Genomic DNA, 13,697 nt, shown 5'->3' with positions numbered 1-13,697 from the left:
CGAGCTTCAGAGACCCAGAAAAGGGGCGAGAAAGAACACGTGGACTTTCCTACTTGAATCTAAATGCAGAATTCTGATTTAGGAATGGTCTCAAAAAACACTGTGTTGTAGGTGTTTGGGGTGGGCGGGCAGGCGAGGCAGCCACTCCCTGCTTTCTAGACAATGAGCCCATATGTGATTAAGGGGACTGGAGGCAGACAAGCATTCCTCTTATCCTGGTTAAAAGTCCTAAATCATGAAAAAACACCAGAACCGAGTCTAAGGAACACTGCAGGAATAGAAAAGTGTCCCCGATGGACAGGGAAGGCCGCTGTGAGGTCCTGTGACGATGGCTAAGCAGTGCCCCCCTCCCCCACCGGGGGCCACGCCGTGTGGGAGGGACGTGGGCACATGAGGAGCTCTAAGTGCACAGGCCAGCGTTCTCCTGAGGTTTGTCAGCTGCGGCACCAATGAACACAGGAACCTTAAAAGTCAAATCCTGACCTCTAAAATGCAGGCTTCTGTGAAATAAAATGGTCTGTTAATACCCGTTAAGCAAAACACAAAAGCCTAACAAAAATAGACATTTATTAACAAGTTATAAAATCCCAAACTTCCCCTTTGAGACAATTAAAAAAAAATACAGGCTTTCTTTTTCCAAAGCAGAGGTCAAATCAATTTTATACTGTAAGGATTCAGGGTAACACCCTTTTACTTACGAAAATAATTAAAATTGGCAGGAGCTCATTCACTCAAAAAGTTATAGAAAGCTCTGTAAGACTTCTCATGGAAAGAAAAGCTGAAAGATCTCTCTTTGCACTCTTTTATCTGATGTCTTATATTCTCGGACATCTTGGCTTTCACAGGCACAAATCCCTTAAGTGCTCAGAAGGGTCACCTCAACTCGAGGTGTACTCTCTGAAGAGCGGCGAGGCCGAGGGGAAGGGTCTTACCTATGTGAACACTGAACGAGCTTGCAGCCCAGGAGGCCCCACGCCCACTACAGCTCTGACCATGCTGTGCCCACAGTCCCTTGAGCTTCGTCCTTATTGGTGAATTAAATAAGCCAACTTTGCTTGTCAGGAAACAAGTTAATACAGACAGAACTTGTCATTATATAAGACTTGCATGGAAACCCTTGACTCAACCAAACTTCTAGAACCTGGTGCCAGAAGGCGTCAGATGGCAGGGCATCCAGCGTCAGGGACCGAGGCGGCGATGTCCTTGCAGAGGATGACGATGGCCTCATCACTCAGCGTGTCCTCTGTGGCATCGCAGATCATCTGGACATGGGTTAAGAGGGTGTCCGGCCGCTGAGCCCCCAGCCAGATGTCCTTAATGTACAGGGACACCAGGAACGCTGCAGTGGCTGGGGAAGAGATAGACAATGTCATTAGGACACAAAGCTACTTTGTTGGAAAACCAGTCACCCCCACTCCCCACGCCTGGGGACACAGAGCTTTGCTCAGTGCCCAAATGAACTGTGGCAACAGGAGGAAGCATGTGTCCCAGACACATTAATTTGGCCTTTAACTTTGGTGTTAATCTTTTTTTATTTTTATTTTTAAATTTATCTTTTTGGGGCGCCTGGGTGTCTCAGTCATTAAGCATCTGCCTTCGTCTCAGGGCATGATCCCGGGGTCTTGGGACTGAGCCCTGCATCAGGCTCCCTGCTCCGCTGGGAAGCCTGCTTCTTCCTCTCCCACTCCCCCTGCTTGTGTTCCCTCCTCTCTCGCTGGCTGTCTCTGTCAAATAAATAAATAAAATCTTTAAAAAAAAAATTATCTTTTTATTTGGTCAGTGTGTGTGGAATGTAAAGAAAGCTACGACAAGCCAAGTTTCTTCTTGGTTCTGACCACCCGTGCCGAGAGCCAGAATTGAGGTCTGTGAAGAGGTTCCAAGATCATGTCACGTCATTTCCTCAATGGCATGGGGGAGGTGACAGGGTTTCCCAGGCCCAGACTCAACTCCCCCACAGCAGCCAGATGAGAGAAGAGGTCATCCACCGCCCAGGGGAGCTCACCTGCCCAGGCCATCCCCCCTTCCTGCTCCCCTTCCATCCCTGGAGGTAGAGGGGCCACACGCACATGGTCACAGCCCCCTCTGCTCTCTTACAGCCTTTTAAATTAAGCCTTTGCTGCTCGTTCGTTCATCTTTCCTGCATGTAAGCCTTCGCTGAGCACCTGCTAAATGCCAAGCGCGTGATGGCGCACGTGCCCGCGCGTATATATGCAAGTCCACACGGGCACGCGCATCTGCAGCCACGTGGACATCCGAACGCGGTGAGACGGAACCCTTCACTGAGTGACCGCGGAGACGCAGGAAAGCCGCCGCCCCGCAGTGGTTCCAAGGGGGGCACCTCTCTCCACTGCACACACGGTCGTCACGGGGCTTTTACCCGAGACCAAAGGCAAAGGGCTCCTCCTCTCCCTTCACGTTCAGGCCGACAGCAAACTACGATCCCCAGCCCTTCGGCTCGGCCACATGACACTTCAGCAACGATACCGACGGGCTCCGAGAACCAGCCTCACCTCGCGTGGCTTCGTCATCCTCCTGCAGAGACGAGCGGCAGAGGGTCTGGACCGCGGGGAGGCAGGGGCTGGGCGCCGGGCCCTGGGCCGCCACCAGCCGCAGCAGGACCTCGTTGAACAGGCAGGCCACGCTCTGAGCGGGCCCCGCCAGCTCCTCGGTGCCGCAGAACCGGGTGTACAGCCTGAAGATGCTACTCCTCGCGGCGCTGTCCCTGAGCAGCTCGCTCACGACCGCTGGCTGGGGCAGCATGTGGCTCTTCAGCCAGCCCAGGAGTCCTGAAGCCTCTGTCCTGCTCAGCGGGCGCTCCGCCACCGACCGCAGCACCCAGCTGGCCACCAGCGACGCGGTGGTGCACGCCAGGCCCGGCGCATCGCCCTCAGGGGTGGCCCCGTCCGTGGGCGCCTGAGCCCGTTCGGGGCTGGGGAACGCTGGCCCCCAGTGGGTCAGTATGGACCTCAGGAGGCCCCTGCATGTCTCCACGGTGGCCGCCTGCTGCTCAGGGCCAGCGGTCTCCTCCGCCTCCCCAGGCCTGCTCCTCCGGCCCCGTGGGCCCCTGGCTCGGGCTGGCACGACGGGCTTGCTCTTGTCCTTGAGCATCTCTGTTACACACACACAGAGGACGCAGTGAGACTGATGCCCCGCTTTCCCACACAGATCCGGGGGGGCGGGCGGGTAACGCGGGGGGAGGGAGAGGCAGAGGAGGGCAGCTTACAGGTCCCGAGCGCCGGCCCCTGCTCGGCTCCCACAGGACATGCTCCTGAACCTGGAGCACAGCGAGAGCTCCCCACCAGACTGTGACAGTCACCGCTGCTCTTATGATGGACCCCTTCCATCCTCACCACAACCAAGGCCACCCGCTACCCCTCACAGTGAGCACGGCAGTGGCAGAGCTGAGCTCAAAGCCAGGTCTCCCCAAGGAGGGAGGACGCACCCGGTTTCTAAGCCTCATCAGCGCTGGCAATGCTGTCAGAGAGGGGAAGTGTCGGCTGCTCTGTGGGGGAAGTGAGCACAGTTTGGGGAGCACCAGACAGTGGGGTCCTGACACTCACTCAGTAGCTCCTTGACTTGGTATTTCTCGATGGCCGCTCTCAGGTCCTCCTGGAGCTTAGCGTCTCTCTCGAGGAGGCTCCATTTGTGCAAGAGAATGAGGACATCCTTGGTCGACAGGACTGTCTCATTCACAGTGAAGCGGTTCATGTCCTTGAAGGCCTGCATGACGGTGGCCCGGTACTTGAGCACAGAGTCGAGCGTCCCGAAGAAGCCAGTCAGCTGGGCGGAGGCCAAGGTCGGCCTGTTGGGAGCCAACGTCACAGACTGAGCAAGAGCTGCCTCCTCATCCCGCAGCCCAGGACTGGGGTGGCTCGGCAATGCCACAGATCCCGAGGGGCCAGTGGTCCACGCATGACCCGAGTGTCCCTTCACAACAGACACTCGGGTCCGTGCGACACACGGAGCCCAGCACAAAGAACAGGGAAAAGCAAGCCGCTCCAGGGGACGCACAGTGGGGACCGGAGTCTCCCCTCCATGCTGCAGGCACAGAAAACTCTTGGAGACCATGGCTCACCGGGAAAGCGAGGCGGAGAGAGCGTGAGGGCCTGGGCACGAGCCGCCTAACCAAACACCACACGACGGCCGACTCCCCGTGCCTCACGGCCTCCCAGACTGCACCCCATCCACGGCCAAACCCGACGGTGGGCACCCGCAGACATCCACTCTGAACTCGAGGGAATTTAAAATTCAATACCATCTGCTCCACACAATTTTAATTATTTCAAATAGTAATCGGTTCTCAAACACCAGCGTGTCTTTTGACAGCCCCAGAATAAGAAACGGGTCTGTCGGCACTGACTTCACAGTTTGATTCAGAACAACGAAAGACCCAATGCCCTGTGCTTTATCAAGAAAGTTTTCACTCTGAGATTACACGCCACGTGCCATCAACCTTCTCCTTCTAGTTAGCACAGCACCTCTGCTCTCGAGTCAGAGCTCTGAGCGCACCGGCTGTATTTTCCCCAAGACAGTGGCATCTGAGGACGAGTCAGCTCTCTGAGGAACTGAGCAGCGTTACTCCAAGGGGCCAGGCGAAAATACTGACATTTTCAAGAAGATCCTCAGGTCAGCGAGTCCGTGCAGGCCCGCGAGGGCAGAGGCAAGTTTAGGAACACCCTGACTTTCTTAGCTTTAAGGTCATGGAAAAGATGTTCTTTCTACAAGACATCACTCTGAGTGGTTGGATCAAATCGTCAAGTTGTCTGCCTGCCCAAATGATCTTCTGTGACACGTGCTAGGTTTCTAGAATGTCAGGTTCGCAGGGTCCTGACAGGAGCCTCCTAAAGTTGAAGCCGAAAAGAGGAGGCAGCTCCGACAGGGTTTTCTGACGTTACCCCCAACGGACAGCAGCCCTCGGGCCCAGAGCCCGCCTGTGGAGCCGTGACTGTGAGGACCACTGAGAGGGGATGTCCACAGGTGACCCATGCCAGGGGCCACGCTTGGCGGGGCATAGGCTTACCTCAGGTGCCTCGTGAGCACAATGAGAACATAGAGGAACTCATTGACCAAGTGCAGGGCGAGCAGCTTCGGAGGCTCCTGGGACCCTGGCTGGCAGGAAGGCTGGCCCTCTGACACCACTCCTTTGTCCCCCAGGTTGGTCACCCACAGTGTGTGTAGCAAGGAGATGATGCTGGACAGCAGCTGGGTCTCCAGAAACCTGCAACCAAGTACGGGACGCTCACTGCCACGTCCTCCCCTTTCGGTGACCTCGGCTGGAGCAGGGGTGGGTGGAGCCATAGGACAGACTCTGCCTGCAGCGGCGGCACCCGGCAGTGGGTGGCAGGCTGGCCCCTCTCCCAGCAATTCCACCTGCTCACGCCCACCGCAGCCCCCAAAGGTCAGCATCCAACTCAAAATGGGGAGCCTGCCACACAAAGGAGGCATCAGCACAGGGGGGCCCCGATCCTTTCTCTAGCTGGACGACCCCCTGAAGTCCCAACTAGAGAGTATGGATTCTACTGCCCGTTTCCAGTCAACACTAAAGCCAGCAGTAGACGCCATGGCCTCTACCCCACTCTCTTCCCACCCTACACGTCTCACACACGAGGTGCATACTTGCTCTCAAGGATGTGCAAAATCCATGTTAAAAGGCTATAGTCCCGTAGGATCTCATAGGCGGACTGGGCATCCCGGGCAGCGTTCTGTAGAATTTCCAGAATCCAATTCTGAAAACCCAAACTAAGAGTCACTCCTCAGTACGAACACCAAGTTTACCTGATCAAAGGAACAAGTTAAACCACACGACGGGATGTGAGGTTTCCGGCGGTGGCTGCGGACGAAGCTTGCTTCGCTAAGTCTGTAAGTGTGGTGGCCGTGCCGGCCAGACACACAGACACCACAGCGACTGCCCGGCCCCAGGGGTGCCCGCTCCTGCAAGCCCATCCTAAGGAACCAACCCACGGGCACAAAGTCGTGGCTCAGAAACCACACGGCCCAGATGTGAGGCTGGGAGAGGATGTGGACCAGTTCTTCGCCCAAACAGTGGGTGGCCCATTTTGTCCCTTTGGTTTTACCACCTGGAAAGGAAGATATAAAAATGGGACTGCTCCTCGAACGGTGAATTGGGTGTTTTAGAATTCTCGTGTCATAAATAATAAAAAACTACCAACCACATTCAGTTTATTCCAACGTGTTTCTTACTTCTAACCTGCTCCTATTTACCCGCATGTTATATACTATCAGGTATGAAAGCTGACGGGGTTAGAAATTCATCCAAATACCAAAAGCTTTACCTAGTTACTCCTTCCTACCACTCTTGGCATTTAGAACTGTCACACACGAGCTCCTGGTGGAGGCGTTCCCTCGTTGGCTCTGAGACCACCGGTTTTGACTCCTGACTCGTTTCCTAGCTGCGTTTGGAGAATCTACAGCTTCTGTGCATTTAGGGACATTCCGTGGCTCGGAACTGTCTCTGTGAAAGCACCCCTGTCACTTACAGGGGTCATCTGTCACGATTATTGGTTAGTTCCTCCCTCTGCACAGGCCTTACTATCGGGCCAGGGTGCAGCGAAGGGGCCACGACGAACAGCATGTCACCCGAGGACAGATGGCAGCGAGTGCCAGCCCACAGCCTGCATACGTGCAGGCAACACAAAAGGTACTCACGGGATCTCATTTTCCCTTGTGGAAAGTCAGCTTAATGTCAGATTAGCCGGTTGGTCATGTCCAGGCTAGGACTAAAATTCACAAGGCTTTGACTTGTAAATAAACCTTCAGACGAAGGGCGGGGGGGGGGGGGGGGGTTNTTCCTGCGTGGCTCAGTGTCCGACTCTTGGTTTTGGCTCACGTCATGATCTCAAGGTCGTGAGATCGAGTCCTGCATCGGGCTCTGTGCTGAGCGGGGAGTCGGCTTGAGATTCTCTCTCCTTCTCTCTCTGCCCCTCCCCTGCTCATTCTCCCCCCCACCACTCAAAAACACCTTGAGAAAAAGCACAGACCGTCTGCGCTCAGACCGTGGGAGCGGCCTACCTGGGCGTCGTCGTCACACAGCCGGCTGCTGAAGAAGGACAGGATGATGTGGAAGACGCCGCGCCGGGCGCAGAGCTCGTAGCAGTGCTTGTCCCGCATGCCCTGCCGCAGGAGCCCCAACACCCACGCCCGCTCTGTCTTGTGCTGTAACCAGGCGAACAGGAGACTGCCGTCAGACACGCCAAAGCCCTTTCAGCTGACGCCTCTTCAAAGCCCGCTATCTTGTCGTGGTGGCAACGCAGGGGCAGCCACAGCGGCAAGAACACTTCTCTCCTGCTGTTTAGGTCACAGAAACCCCTCAGGATTTGACCCAGCTTCTTCAGGTCAGGAGTAAAGGAGCAAGCTGAGTTTCAGCACGGCCCTGGGTCACCTCACACAATGTTCTACAAAAGCACAGTGAACACCGAGCCCGGTCACTCACCGAGAACACAGAACGAGAGTGCCGTAAAACTGGGGACTCTGAACGAGGGTTTTTAAGGTGGGAGACGCCACCTGAAAATCAACGCATGGAATGAAAGCGCTTCTCCAAGCGAGCTTCTCCAAGCGAGCCTACGTGACCTTTCGCATTCCCGACCTTCTTGCTCCAACACTGTTTGTCCACCTGGGCTACTGTGCCGCCAACAGTGCCCAGGGGGAAAATACCAGAATGCCAGCAGGGGCTAACAGCCCAACGGAGGACTCTGGGGGACCTCGGGGACTTCAGAAGCATCACCTCAAAGTCGGAGCTGTAGAAAAACTGGTAGAAGCCCGGAACTTTGTTCATATTCAGGTACTCGTGGGACAGCAGGAACTTGCTGATCTTCAAGTACATGTGCTCCTCTGAGGACAAAGCAGACAGTCAGAGTTGCGGAGCAGGCTCTGGGGGCCAGACAGAAGTCCCTGCCCCCGTGGAGCTTTCGTATCCTTATTCAGAGTCTCCGTTCTCGACAGTCAGACTGCAGTAAGACACCCCGGTTCTGTGCTGTGTACAGGCATTCTCTCCCGGTTTGGAAACCACTGTGGATGGTGCCCTTCCCCCGCCCGCAGCCTACGGCACAAGCTCCGATCGGCTGGTATGCAGGGGGGACCGGGCCACACAGACAGCGCTGGGCTGATGCCCACCCCCACCGGCCTCTCGCTGAAGGGCACTGTCAGAAGGGCACGGGAGCCTCAGACACCTCCTCCCCCTGCTGCTTCCCACCCTCAGATCACCGCCTCCACCCTGCCCGACTGCCTGGATCCTCGGAGGCCACCCCATGACCCCGGCTGCCGGTGCCTGACCCTGACACTGGTCTGAGGTGGCAGAGCCCGGACCAATCACCATGGTCTCTGCTAGGACAGTTTCTCGGAAGTGTCTTTTTCTTTAGAGTCTACAAATGACTGATTATTGTCTTTCCTCCCGTCGTTTCTTTTCTTTTTTTTTTTTTTTTAAGATTTTGTTTATTTATTCGACAGAGATAGAGACAGCCAGCGAGAGAGGGAACACAAGCAGGGGGAGTGGGAGAGGAAGAAGCAGGCTCACAGCAGAGGAGCCTGATGTGGGGCTCGATCCCATAACGCTGGGATCACGCCCTGAGCCGAAGGCAGACGCTTAACCGCTGTGCCACCCAGGCGCCCCCCTCCTGTTGTTTCTAAGGAGAAGGAAAGCCATAAAATAAAAACTATACAGGAGAAGATGGAAACTAGATCAGAATTCTAACAGCACCTTGACTGGAGAGGAATTGTGGGGCCTTGGACAAGCTATCTGACCTGGGGGGCTGCTTCCTCATCTGAACATGACCACGTGACACCGAACCCTGGGGCCCCTACTGTGACCAACACTTGTCCTCAGGCTACCTCAGCAGTAGGGCCCTGCGGGCAGTCACACATGGAGCCGTGTTCTCGGGCCGCAGCTGGCACCTACACAGTGACACCGGGCCAAACACCTCCTAGTGACGGACCCCCAGGCCGCGCACTCTCACTTCCAAACACAGATCAGCAGCTGCTGATGGACAGATGTCCCGTGTCAGGCACCCTCCACGTGGGGGATGCACGTCCCCCCTCACGGCAGCCCTGTGAGGCAGGTGCCACGACAGGCATGTAGCACGGCTTCACACGCCATGAGCGAATGTGAGTAAGTGACGCCCCATCATACGCTGTTCTGCACTGGGCTTTCCCACCAGATTTCTTTCTGATTTATTCACTGTCCGCTCCCATGGGCATGCACGCGGCTCACTGTTACAAGCCCCGGATCACCCGGACACGTCCTTTCTCACACGCCTGCAGGATTAACGGTGACAAGTGGACACACAGTGGTACCTGGCTTCAAAATCTGTAAGGCTGCTTTGGCAATGAAGAGAGTCAAGGTAAAGGTGAGTCTCATGTTCTGAGTTCGGATCCCATTCCGGACTACATCCAAAAGGTAAAGTACCTTAAAACCAGGGAAAAAAGAAGAAGGGGGTAAAAAAGAAAAGAAGACAAGAGTCTTCAGAACTGTGACCAGCCCTGTTTCGTGCAGCTTAAACTACAGCTTTGCTGGGTGGCCCACTCTTCGCATCCCAGGGGCCACCAGAGAGAATGCTCATACTGGCAGTGTCCCCGCTCACCACTGCCATCTCAGGAGCGCTTCTGCTTTTCCTTGAGGAGCCAGGCATGTGCTCAAGGGCAGAGGGAACCCTGGCTCCATGGCCCAACAAGCCAGGCCGTTCTTGTTCCTGCTGCCTTGGAGCACAGGCCTCCAGGGCTCAGTGTGTTCTGGCTAACAGCTGCCTTAACCACTAAGTTCAGACCAAAGAAACTGACCTGCTTTGCCCACCTACACACAAGAAGTGTCTGGAAGGGGAGAGCTTTCTCAGTCTCCCCCAGAGCTGAGAACCAGAGGCAACCTCCAGCATCATTCCCTAAAAGGGAACGGACCTTGTTTCTTTACCAGAAGTCTCCTGCCAACATGCTTCTATGTTCCCTAGCAATGCTGCTACCAGACCCAGTGGACAGCCAGCTCCCGGAGGTCTGCCAGGACCCTCAGCCCCACTCACCTGGGACTGCTCTCGGAACCGTGCCCCCTCCAGCTGCGAGTAGTAGGCTGCAAGCACGTAGTAGGCCGCAGCTCGCATGTGGGGGTCATAGCTGCTGAGGGCTGTGACAGTTAGGCCCAGAGAATTGGAATCCAAAAATTTTCGACAATCCAGCACAAATTCTATGGAAGTAAAACAGAGCATTAAATACACACACACACATACACGCACACACACACGGAATGATCACGATGCTTGTGTAACATGCGGAATTAAATTTCTTTTTGCCAACATCAGCTATGAGTGGGAGACACAAGAAATGTAAGTCTCTCCCGCTCCCTTTAACTTCTGCTGAAGTTGGATAAAAGCCTATCTTCCCTTGCATGGCAATAATCCATACTTGCAGCTTCTAAAATGCTTGTCAATCCCAATCGGGATTATTTTGTTACTTCTCACAAATATTCAACAAGCCAGAGAAGAATGGAGGTGCCGTTCAGACCTGAGACACGAGATTCCTGTATGCTGGAGGCCTGGGGAACACGACTGGGGGGTTGGCAGAGAAAACCAGCTTCCCGTTTCTACCCTGTTCGGCCCACAGCGTCTGAATTCCCAGCCACAAACACCACTAAGGAAAATGTGAAAGGCAGGGAAGCTGGAAAATTCAGCCACTGCAAACCTGTCTGACCTGGCCCATCAATTTTTTTATTTTTAAAGATTTTATTATTTATTTGACAGAGAGAGGGAGAAAGAGCACAAGCAGGGGGAGCGGCAGGGAGAGGGAGAGGCAGACTCCCCGCTGAGCAGGGAGCCTGACCTGGAGCTCCACCCCAAGACCCTGTGATCATGACCTGAGCAGATGCTCAACTGACTGAGCCACCCAAGCACCCCTGGCCCATCAATTTTATGGGGTATTAACTTATATCCATTCTTCAACCCTAGTTCTTTCTTCAAACAAACAATAAAAATCTCGGAGAACAGAGGCTCACCAAGTTTGAACAAAAGCTAGAGTCTAAACAGCTTGCTAGCTGATACCTGTCTGTCACCCGTGAGGCCTTGTAAAAACTCACAACCACTTCAGGAAATGACGTGACCAAGAGAAAAGGTCAGATATATAAGGGGACCCACCTGACCACAACTTAAAAGGCTGATTACCAATACAAAAATTCAGGACACTTTAAATCCTCTTTAATAAGATCTAAGCCTTTTTATAACATAAATACTGTCACACATTGTAAGATAAAAACTGTGAAGAAAAGTTTTAGAACAGGGACAGGTCACTGTGCTTAAAAATGATAAAGCAGAAGTTCTGGTCATAGTTACGACCCATGCAGACATCCTAGACTAAGAGGCTGGTGAGCTGGTTAAATCAGGAACCAAACACAAGCTAACTGGAAGTGACGATTCCAAATGTGTCATCTTGGAATATACCAGAGATAAAAGAAATGCCACCAAAAATGTTTTTAAAAAGTCAAAGTCTTTCTTCTTGTCCACCTAAAGTTACACTTTTAAAAGGATAATTTTGGCAATTAAAAAACCTGAGAATAAAAACTAAGAAGAAAAATTGTAATAATCAGCTACTTCTCTGTAATCCAAACAGCTCCACAGGCACATAATAGTCTCCAAACGGTGACTGCCCAAGAGCACAGAGATCCCTTTCGACCATAAAGCTTCCTTCTCCCTCAGAAGTAGCACAGCTCCCTAGACCTTCCACCAGCATCTCCCCTGAAGGGCGACCGATAGTACAGATGCATCCACACAGTTCCCTTCCTCTTTCTCAACACTGACACCCTATCAAAGAATAACCAGGATTTCCACTTCCAGCCAAGAGAGTGGCAGAAACCTGATTTACTGTCCACCTGAAGCAACTAAAAACTAGAAACAAAGTTTTTCAAGGCACTGGACATGAGGCAACAAACGAAGCGATCTCCAAGACAGAAAATAAACAAGATGAACCTTCTGATCATCCCCACCCGAAGTCTGGAGAGTTCTAGGCCAAGGCACAGGGAGGGCAAACCCAGGCAGAGACCGGAGAACTGTGAGTTGTGCAGACAGAGTGCACAACTGGGAGGCCAAGGTGGCCAGAGTTCACACGGGAGAGTCCCAGAGAAGAGAGCTCCACGGTCTTCAGCGCAGTGCCACCTGGCAAGAGGGTATGAGGAAGCCATGCGAGCCTGAAGAACAGGGACAACCCCAGGCTCGCACCTGCCTGGAAACAGCTCCTGTCCCCACAGTTCACAGGGAGAGGGAAGGCTGCTCAGAAGGACTTAATGTCCGCTGTGGGGGGAAGTTCGTCCCAGACCAAAACGCTGCTTTGGTGCCACCTAACAGAGATTCGAAGCAAGACTGCAAGGATCAAACCAACTCTAAGTAGCTCAAATGTGTCCTAGAGCAAAGCTCAAGAACATTCACAGGAATATAAAAATATCCAGCACCAAACAAGGTAAAATTCACTGTGTCTGGTTTACAATAAAGAATTATCAGACATTCAAACAAGCAGGCATGTAGCCCATCAGAAGAGGAAAATCCACCCTGTGAAAATGACTCAGATATGACAAAGGTAACAACAAAACTAGGATTCTTCTGTAACTACTACAACTGTGTTCTACATGTTCAAGAAGCTAAAGGAAACACCGAGTATGTTAAATTGACACACAGAACCTATAAAAACTCAAACCAAGGTTCCAGAGATGAAAATTAAAATGTCTGAGATGAAAGATGCCAGTGGAGGGGACTATTAGCAGATTACACATTATAGACAAAGACATTGGTGAACTCTAAGACAGCAAGAGAAATGATCCAAAGTGAAACACACAGAGAAAAAAAACAAATTAAAACCCGGAACAGAACATCAGCAAGCTGTGGGACAATTTTCGAGCAGGCTAATATACATGTAACTGGAGTCCCTGAAAAGTTTGAAGAGATACTGGCCAAAACTTCTCCAAATTTGACAGGAACTATAAACCTACAGAGCCAAGAAGCTCAATCAACACCCCAAACACAAGAAACTTACACAAAAGCATATTCTAATTAAACTGCTTGAAACCAATAGTAAAAAAAATCTTCAAAGCAATCACACAACATCCAGAGAAACAAAAGTAAGAATGATGGTAGATTTCTTTCCTCCCTCCCTCCCTCCCTCCCTCTTTTTCTTTCTTTTTTTTAAGTAGGCTCCATGCTGGGCTCGAACTTGTGACCCTGGGATTAAGAGCTAGGCTGAGATCAAGAGTCGGAGGATCCACCCTGGCGCCCTGATGGTAGATTTCTTGTTAGAAACAATGCAATCCAAAATCAGGTGGCAACATCTGTCAAGTACAGTAAGAAAAATAAAAAAAAACTGTCAGCCTAGAATTTTATACCCCATGAAAACCTTTAAAAAGCGAAGCCTTTTTTTCTATAAAAAAGCTGAAAGAATTGATTAGCAGATGTGAACGACAAGAATTCTTAAAGGAACCATTTGAGGCAGAAGGAAAATGACAGAAGATGGAAACCTGGGTCTATACAGAGGAATTAAGGGAACCAGAAATGGTAACTGTAAGACGGTGAATACAAGATATTTAAATCTCCTTAAAAGGTAACTGACAATTTGAGGCAAAAACAACAATATATTGTGGGTTTTAGAGCGTACAGCAGTGAAATATCTGGTAAGAACAGCACAGAAAGCCAGGAAGGGAAAAATGGACTGATACTGTTGTGAGG

The 13,697-nt window shown here is 52.3% G+C and overlaps 1 protein-coding gene across 4 annotated transcripts in view; it reads right to left on the bottom strand.

The window, feature by feature from the left end:
* Positions 1-459: 459 nt before the first annotated feature.
* URB1 (URB1 ribosome biogenesis homolog) overlaps positions 460-13,697 on the bottom strand; it is a 68,412-nt gene continuing 55,174 nt past the window's right edge. For 2 of the 4 annotated variants that reach the window (XM_002929345.4, XM_019810029.2), the window contains exons 31-39: positions 10,023-10,183; positions 9,307-9,418; positions 7,742-7,848; positions 7,030-7,173; positions 5,617-5,726; positions 5,021-5,218; positions 3,561-3,802; positions 2,511-3,110; positions 461-1,348 (exon numbers count right to left, since the gene is read on the bottom strand). In XM_002929345.4, the coding sequence (XP_002929391.2) occupies positions 1,158-1,348; positions 2,511-3,110; positions 3,561-3,802; positions 5,021-5,218; positions 5,617-5,726; positions 7,030-7,173; positions 7,742-7,848; positions 9,307-9,418; positions 10,023-10,183 (1,865 nt within the window). In that variant the 3' untranslated portion in view covers positions 461-1,157. Of the gene's footprint in view, positions 1,349-2,510; positions 3,111-3,560; positions 3,803-5,020; positions 5,219-5,616; positions 5,727-7,029; positions 7,174-7,741; positions 7,849-9,306; positions 9,419-10,022; positions 10,184-13,697 lie in introns of all 4 variants that reach the window. The other 2 variants (XM_034656294.1, XM_034656300.1) reach the window with 2 other exon arrangements.

This window comes from Ailuropoda melanoleuca, chromosome 1 (assembly GCF_002007445.2).
Source record: "Ailuropoda melanoleuca isolate Jingjing chromosome 1, ASM200744v2, whole genome shotgun sequence".
Taxonomy (NCBI): Eukaryota; Metazoa; Chordata; class Mammalia; order Carnivora; family Ursidae; genus Ailuropoda; species Ailuropoda melanoleuca.
Note: the sequence above shows the minus strand (reverse complement) of the source record. Positions and strands in the feature narration are given on the sequence as shown.